The sequence below is a fragment of the Diplotaxodon limnothrissa genome, linkage group LG10, assembly GCF_057381915.1.
Source record: "Diplotaxodon limnothrissa isolate DT_005_m linkage group LG10, D_limnothrissa_male_GT1.1, whole genome shotgun sequence".
Taxonomy (NCBI): Eukaryota; Metazoa; Chordata; class Actinopteri; order Cichliformes; family Cichlidae; genus Diplotaxodon; species Diplotaxodon limnothrissa.
Genome location: NC_140605.1, coordinates 13,848,119 through 13,855,786, shown reverse-complemented (window position 1 = coordinate 13,855,786; position 7,668 = coordinate 13,848,119). Strand labels below are relative to the sequence as shown.

General features: G+C 41.7%; 1 protein-coding gene across 2 annotated transcripts; it reads left to right on the top strand.

Moving 5' to 3' along the window:
- The first annotated feature begins 515 nt into the window (after positions 1-515).
- cchcr1 (coiled-coil alpha-helical rod protein 1) lies at positions 516-7,461 on the top strand. 2 transcript variants are annotated; one of them, XM_085363586.1, is made up of 19 exons: positions 516-585; positions 853-1,141; positions 1,225-1,392; positions 1,539-1,656; positions 1,876-2,070; positions 2,277-2,440; positions 2,547-2,661; positions 2,838-2,948; positions 4,109-4,252; positions 4,353-4,463; positions 4,741-4,847; positions 4,960-5,072; positions 5,161-5,233; positions 5,842-5,960; positions 6,067-6,255; positions 6,552-6,653; positions 6,818-6,963; positions 7,038-7,185; positions 7,281-7,461. In XM_085363586.1, exons 1-19 carry the CDS (start codon positions 516-518, stop codon positions 7,409-7,411), a joined length of 2,613 nt encoding a protein of 870 aa, XP_085219712.1. In that variant the 3' UTR covers positions 7,412-7,461. The 2 variants fall into 2 exon arrangements, with proteins under 2 accessions (XP_085219712.1, XP_085219711.1); XM_085363585.1 differs by having other exon boundaries at positions 832-1,141.
- The last annotated feature ends 207 nt before the right edge of the window (positions 7,462-7,668 follow it).

Here is a 7,668-nt window from a genome sequence, read left to right as displayed (position 1 = left end):
GATCGTTTAAGGATTACGCCCTGAATTTAGTCTATCAGGAGAGCTCTTCCAGTCGACGCTGCAAACACTGCACTGAAACGCATACAAATAGGCGGCAATGCAGGGTTACGATTTAGGGAATATTTAAAGGCAGTTTACGTGAAAAAAAGAACTCCTGCAAGATTACAATGAGGGAAATGAGAACCCAATTATATTTTTACGCTCCTTCCAATTTCCCATGATGCACTGCGCCGTTTCAATATGTAACAGTTATGCCTAAATGAACTATTAAATTTGTTGAATTTCATATACGTATATACATGTACCATAGAAACCTTAAAATGTGGGTTATTTGAACCGAAAATAACGACTGACACGACCAGAAATTGCCCAAATCGAGAGCTCTGAATGTTGCTGTTGTACCCGTAACTAAGGCAACGGTGAAGAATGACGTGACTCGCGGGAGAACAAACGCTAAACGCACCACGGCAGCCGTGTACTGTTTCCTTCCTGTGTAATGGCAATAGTTATTTAACATGGAGAGACAAACTTTAGGGAAGGAGAGGCTGATAGTGCCGACTGACTTCACCTCACCAGTACTTCCGAGTAAGTTGCACCTAAATTCTTGTTACTGTTGAGCTAAATAAACTGTTAATTAGCAAATGTTAGCTTACAGTGTAGCCCACTTGGCGCTTACATGAACTCATGTTTAACTAGTAAAAGTGATTTTATACTTCACGATTAGGAAGCTGTCATGTTTATCTTTACTGAGCTTAGCGTAACAATATGCTTGTTTGGGAACATGGGGAACCTTATATTGGATTAGAGTAGCTAATGCATGCAGGCACATAGACACTGTTTTATTTTATGAAGGGGAGACTCCGGAGGACCTCATACCCCCATCGCATTTTGCATCAAGTGCCCATTCTGCTGGAGCAAACAGATGTGTTCAAATCCCGGCGACACAGCCACCCATCTCCTGGATAAACCAAGGCATGATATCAGCACCATCATCAGGGGAGCCAAGTCCTGCCAATCCATGGCTTGTCATCAATCAGGCCCAACAGGAAATCTTGGAGCTGAGGAAGGAAAATCAGAGGATCTTGATGCTACAAGGAGACAGCATAAGGACCCCTGATTATCGTTCAGATTGTAGAGCCAGGTATATCCACTACATGTTTTATATGGTCTGTCACTTGGGTGGCAATATGGACATATTAATGTGGTCTCTTTCCTTTTATGCAGATCAAAAGACAGAGGAGGTAATTTGTCTCGATGGGAATCAGAGTGGCGACTGGAGGCAGAAAAGCACAAGGCTGAAGCAGAGAGGTTAAAGGGGCAGGTGGAGGCACTAAAGGAGATTGCAGAAAGATGCAGGGAAGAGGTCAGAGACAAAGACAACACCCTTAGCAGGTAAGAGATGTGCTTGTGTCATTATGTGACATCTGAGTGATATTATGTATTTTTTCCCCACACATTTAGTACGTAACCTGACATTATGGAGGTCAGCAAATAACGGTTTTGAACAAGCTTAACTTGGAATAACCTTTGCACAACAGACACAGCCATGAGATGGAAGCAATACATACGGATCTATCCAAGGCTAAGTCTGAACTCAGCCAAATCAGAGAGGAGCTCAGTCTCTGCAGCGCACAGAAGGAAAAAATAAGCTCACAGGTAATGATGTTTACTGACAAAACATTTCATTTCGACACTCTTGTAGACATACATCACCTGAGAGTTACTGGCATTTTGTAACTTATTTTGGCAGTTTGCAGTTAAATTTGTTTTTGTACAGTTTTGTGATCCCAATAAAACATTTTAGTCACATTTCACAATAATAAGGTTAATAAAGTCTGCTTTTTCTGTTTGCAATATGTCTGTTTTTTCTCACAGCTTGAAAGACTGAAAGCAGAGTCGGAGGAGGAAATTACAAGGCTGAGGAGAGATGCTGAAAGGAGCAAAGAGGAATCCCGGGAGCTTGCTTTGAAGGTTGAAGTGGGCAGGTTGCAGGCTGTAGAGGAAGCCAAACAACAGACTCTCAGACTATTAGAGCAACTAGAGGAATTTCGGAAGAACAAGGAGGTGGAGGTGTGTTTAAATGATCATAAACATTGTACTTTGGTGACCTCATTTAGGATTAAGGGCCTTAATCCAACAACAACTAAGTATCTCTGAGCAGAACTCTGAGCACTGCCTTCACTCTGACTTTGCAAGTAATGTGAGAATGTGTATTTGAAGATGAATAAGTCATTATGTCACTATTTGTCTGTGTCATAAACTTCCCTTATTTTCAGCTGCAACAGTTGAATGCATCCCATTATGCAGAGTTGGGTGCAGCACAAAAAACAAATGGTGAACTACAGGACCGACTTCAGTCAATGACCTCAGAACTGCTGCAGCTAAAGAGCACTCTGATGGAAGTATCTACTGAGAGAAATGGACTAAAAGAACATTTAAGGTGCTTCATTCAATCTAAAACGGAACAGAACTAAAGCATTTAAAGCACTCTGTAGTCACTGTTTTGTGTGTGTGTGGTGAGGGGCATGTTGTTGTTTATTTTTCAGCCAAATGGGACAAGCTTTTGAGACACAGTCTGCTACATTGCAAAGCCTCAGAAATTACATCGGCCAGCTTGCACCAGAGAAAGGAGAGAGGGAACGATTAAATGAAGCTGTTGAGGTAGAGGCAATATATACAGTATTGATTGTAATGAGCATACTGCAAAGTAAATGCATGGGACTTTCAAATGTTCTTTTCACTAGAGTAAAGGAAGAACAGTAAAATATGAATGAGTTAATGTACAAATTATATAATTAATGCTAATTGTGTGTAATTTAATCTTGTCCATTTTGCAGAGGCTGAACAAAGAGAAAGCAGCTCTTCAGACAACTGCAGAGCTTTTGACAGTCAGGCTTAACTCTGTGAATGAGATACTCGTCCTCCAAGAAGAGAAAATGGTGAAAAAGGTGAGTGGGTTTTCTTGACTTTCTAAATTTACATAGCAAAACATGATACAAAACTGTGTTTAAGACATCTGGTGATCAGCAGCAGTCTAATGTGAAACCAGCAGATACCTATGATTTTGTGTTGTCTCTAAGGATGTTTGCGGACCACGTAAGGTAAGAAATGTCAAACTGAATGTACATCACAGACCACATTGAATAAGCCGGACTAGTGAAACACACCTTTCTTTCTGTGTATATACGTTTAACTACACATGTAATATCTGAGATATCTTAATGAGAAGAAAGGGCTATTTTTGTACATGATAAAGAAATGCTGCTGTAGTAGATTAAAGAAATCTGTCAGCACAACTCTTTGGGTTTAAATTGAAAGAAATAAAAGTGTAAAATTACAGAGAACTACACTTCTGTATCCGTCTTAAGTTAACTCAGTTGGGTGCTCACTTCACATATGCGTACACTGAGTAGCGCTGCAGGAGACTGAAATATGATAACAGTTGGTAGAGATAGGTAATTACAGTAAACCGCTTAGTTTGTTGTTGGAGGCTACATCCTCTGTGATGCTCCGTTATCACACAGTACTTTGGAAAGGTTTAGCCTATTTTAGATGTTGAGATTCTTACGTGTCATGGAATATCATCTGGGAGGCGTTTGGTCAGTCCCAGATTATTTACCTTGTTGCATGTGATAGCAGCTTCAAACATGCAGTCAGAGTCTTATATCATGATTGGAACAAACTCCTAAAAGAGATGGTATGGTATGGCCTTTACGGAGCCATTTCTCAACATCACTGAGTCAGTCTGGCATTATATGAAGAGATGTGAGCAACAGAAGGTCTTCAGTACACAAATGCATTTAGAAAATTGGTGCTGTTTTGGATGCAAATTATTATTTTTTTCATTGGGCTCTTTGTAAAGTTGACAGATTTTAAAACCTGCTATATTGTCCATTGATAAGCATTGTCAGTTTACCTTTAGTACCCAGATCCTTTGTGCAGTACTACATTGTGGGAAAGAGAGAAGAAAACTCCTCATTTCAAGATGTAGTGCTTTAGAAAACATCAAGGCTAATTTGAAAACAATTATGCATGCTCATGTGGTGCGTGCACTGAAGTGTATGTGTGTATTTGTGTTTCCCATATATGTGTGTGTGTGTTTCCACAGACATCAATGGATCCACTTGTGGAGAAAGGATCCGAAGGCCTTCAAGTGCTTCAGCTGTGGAGAGAGAAAGTGTTCAAGTTGTGCGTCCAGCTTCGCTCAAAGGACATCGAGATAAGAGGAGAAAAGGAAAAACTGATTTCAAAAGTATGAAAACGGCTATTATTTTGCTATATCACACAGTACAGGTAATTCCAGCGTATTTAAAACTGTGTTCAATGTGGGACTGCAATGATGTGTGTTTTAGGTCAGATTTGCAGAGCAGCAGCTGCAGCAGGAGCAGCACAGAGCTAGCGTGCTCCAACACAGCCTACATGACAGGATCGCTGAGCTGGACCTCGAGAGGGTGGAAAAGGATGTTAGTACCAGGGCAACTGATGTGATTTACATGGCTGTCTGAAATTCTGATGATGCGTAATAAACTTCGGTCTGCCTAGGAAAGTGATAAATGCTCGTACATTTTTTACCACAGCAGATGATGCTGACTGCACCAAAACTTTGGTTCCCAGAGCCATTGAGGTTTAAAGGACAGCACCTGGGGAAAGACAATCTTAAAAACTAAGCACCGCATTAAAAACAGTAAAACAGATCTGTGAAAGATGCTCAGTTATATGTGGGAATGTTTTTCTTTCCAGGCACTGAAACAGGATTTGGCCAGTGTTCACAAGGAAAATGTTCAGTTGAAGTTACAGAGCCAGAAAGCAGAGGCTGAACTTAAAACCTTGACAGAGGCAGTGCAAAGGTAAAAAAAAAAATAGCAAAACTGAATTTCAGAGGATAAGGAAAGATAAGGAGACGTATTAGAAAAGTAGAAATAGAATTCAAGACAGACATATATTGGCTGTGCCTTACAGATTCTGTGAGGCGCTGGAAAGCAAGGTGGCAGAAGTGGAGGCAGCTAAAGCAAGGCTCAACACTTTTACCCAGAGACTGACTTTTGCTAAAAGACGAGTGGAGACAGTCCAAGGTACGTGTGTGTGTGTCTATATATGCTGATGGGTTAATAGCATAGCTAGAAGAACATAAAGAATTTATATCGGGTTTTGTTTTTGCAGCTTTGGTCATGAGGAAGGCAGCCCTGCAGAAAGTTGAACAGGCCTGTAAACAGCCAGATAAGGATGCTGAAAGGTACAGTTTATTTTTTTATTTTTCAATGTGGGTGATTCTCTCTTTCACCTCTATTTCATCTCTTTCACGTTCTTTCTGGATCATAGACATACACAAAATCATATCTGACTGAGGTCACGTGTCTTTTCACTAGGCGCTCCTCATTTTAGGCCAAGAGATAGCCTTTATAAGCATCTTGTTCTTCCACTCACTTGCTCTTTTGGCTTTCTCACAAAAAGCTCATGTTCTAATATGTCAGGATGTTCTTGCATTAGTAGAAATAGTTGCTGCTTTCAAGCCTCATATGTGGTGAGATGAATGAAGGATCAAGAAAAGAAAATAAGTACGTGGAGGGTTCTGAGGTTAGATTTTTATGCTGGTATAGAGTGGCATACTGCATACTGATTTGATGGGACATATATAACAGGTGTCGCTAATGTGGTTGAAATAAGTGTTGTGAATAGCAGGTGTTGCTGTCTTATGCTGTCAGTGTATCTATACAAGATGATTATAATTCATGCAAAAAGTAACTTTCAGGCTGTTTAGCTTACTTTGTTATGCATCATGCAGAGCCTTCTCTACTTCTGCTTGTCTGTTTGCTGTACCATTTTATCTTTGTTGCCCTGCAGCATCAGAAACCTCCAGATAGAGCACAGTTTGGTGTGCGAAGAGAGAGACAGACTCACTCGAGAGCTCAAAAGAACCCCAGAGCTTATCGAGAACGCTCTCGCTGATCTGAAAGAGCAATGTGAGACCCCATATGGATCACAACACCCATTATATCGTCTGTTTGTCTGGTACATATCCACATTTCTGTAATGCATGTGTCTCCGCGCACTTTATACCCTCTGCAGATGAGAGTAAAGTTAGGCTACAGCAGCAGGAGCTGGAGCAGAGCTGGGTGGAGCTCGAGCAGGCTGTAGCTGGTAGAGAGGAGGCTGAGCAGAACCTGCAGCAGATCCAGGCCCAGCTGGAGGACACTAAGGTCACCCTGGAGAGAGTCCGCTGTGAGCTGCTCAGCCAGCAAGAGCAGAGTGAGCAGGGTGAGGCCGCTCGCTGTGCACCTTTCAGAAGGCCCTTCAGCTGAAAGCAGCTGTTCTCTGTGCCTAAAAGCTAACAATGCTGTGAGAGCGGTTAACCAAAAACAATAACGTTACAGACTGACCACGCACACAACACTGTGTTTTAGACTTTTATGTAGACTATAAAAATGTGCAAACATATACACTGAAACCTAATGCATCCCTGGAGTCACATAGAAGTATTGAACTCAGACACTCTCTGTATGTCAAACACAGTACTGAGGAGTGGTGCATTTGTTTCCCCTACCCTGCTTCAGCCCTGCAGGAAAGAGTGTCTGAGATTGAGGAGCGGTGTTCTGAGAAGCTGAGAGAAATGGAGGCTCAAGTCAGCACAGTCAGGAAAGAGCACACCAAAGCAGGTAGTAAGATTAACTGTATGCTGCCTCAGTAAACTGCAGGTTTACATATGGCAATGAAGTCATATCCTTAATGCAGACTTTGCTCTAATATGATTGGAATTGTTTACACAGTATATAGCAGCATATCCCTGTGGCTTTTGAGGCGTCTGTATCGTCTGTTGCAGTTATGACTTTGCGTGAGTTTGAGAGAGAGGCAGCAAAGAAACTGGAAGAGATGAAGCAAAGCCGAAATCCGGAGAGTGAAAACACAAGGAGGAAAGTCCAGCACAAACAACTGAAGGAGACAGTGAGGGACAAAAACCAACACTTGGTAAGATTTTATTATAGCAAAACACAGTCGTGGAGATTTTTGCTTCTGTGTCATTCGACCTGCATTTGTTCCAGGTCACAGTTGCTGATAGAGGGCTGATGAAGGAGCACCAGAGAGCTCAGGCGATGGCTCGGCAAAACTCTGCTGCTCAATGGAAACCTCGACAAAACGCTTCAGAATGGAGCTGTTCTGTAGGCGCACAAGTCCAACTACCTGCAGATGGTAAGAAATGTCTTAGTTTTGCATGTTTTTTTTGAAGTCCCAGCATTTACACAGATGTGACAGAGCTGACCAATGACCTGTCTGCATCCTGTCAGAGACACTTCTGTGTGTTTTGGAGGAGCTCCATACTCTCAGTGCTGCAGTGGTAAACAGCTCTGAGGACTCTGCGGAGGAGGAAGGACAGAGTGACATTGTGGAACCATCCACCGGCAGTCTGCACAGCTGATACCTGAAGATGAGTCACTGCAGCCAGTAAACCCACCTTTAAATTCTAACTGTTGGCAGTGTTGATAACATACAGCTCCTGGAAATCATTTGTTTGAGCCAAACCACTTAAAATCAGACATGTCACATTTGAACTAAACAGATACTGTGTGTTACATGTAGAGTAATATAAATTTAAGGTTGTGTAATTCTTCGAGGATTCTGTGACAATGGTCCATTTTCTGAATAATCTAAATTTCTTGTCTTTGCAGTAAGATA

Excerpts from the sequence above, each read along its gene's own strand:
- cchcr1 (XM_085363585.1), top strand. The coding sequence starts at position 516 with ATGGAGAGACAAACTTTAGGGAAGGAGAGGCTGATAGTGCCGACTGAC. Across the intron at positions 6,964-7,037 it reads GGGACAAAAACCAACACTTG|GTCACAGTTGCTGATAGAGG; the intron begins GTAAGATTTTAT and ends CATTTGTTCCAG. Across the intron at positions 7,186-7,280 it reads AGTCCAACTACCTGCAGATG|AGACACTTCTGTGTGTTTTG; the intron begins GTAAGAAATGTC and ends GCATCCTGTCAG.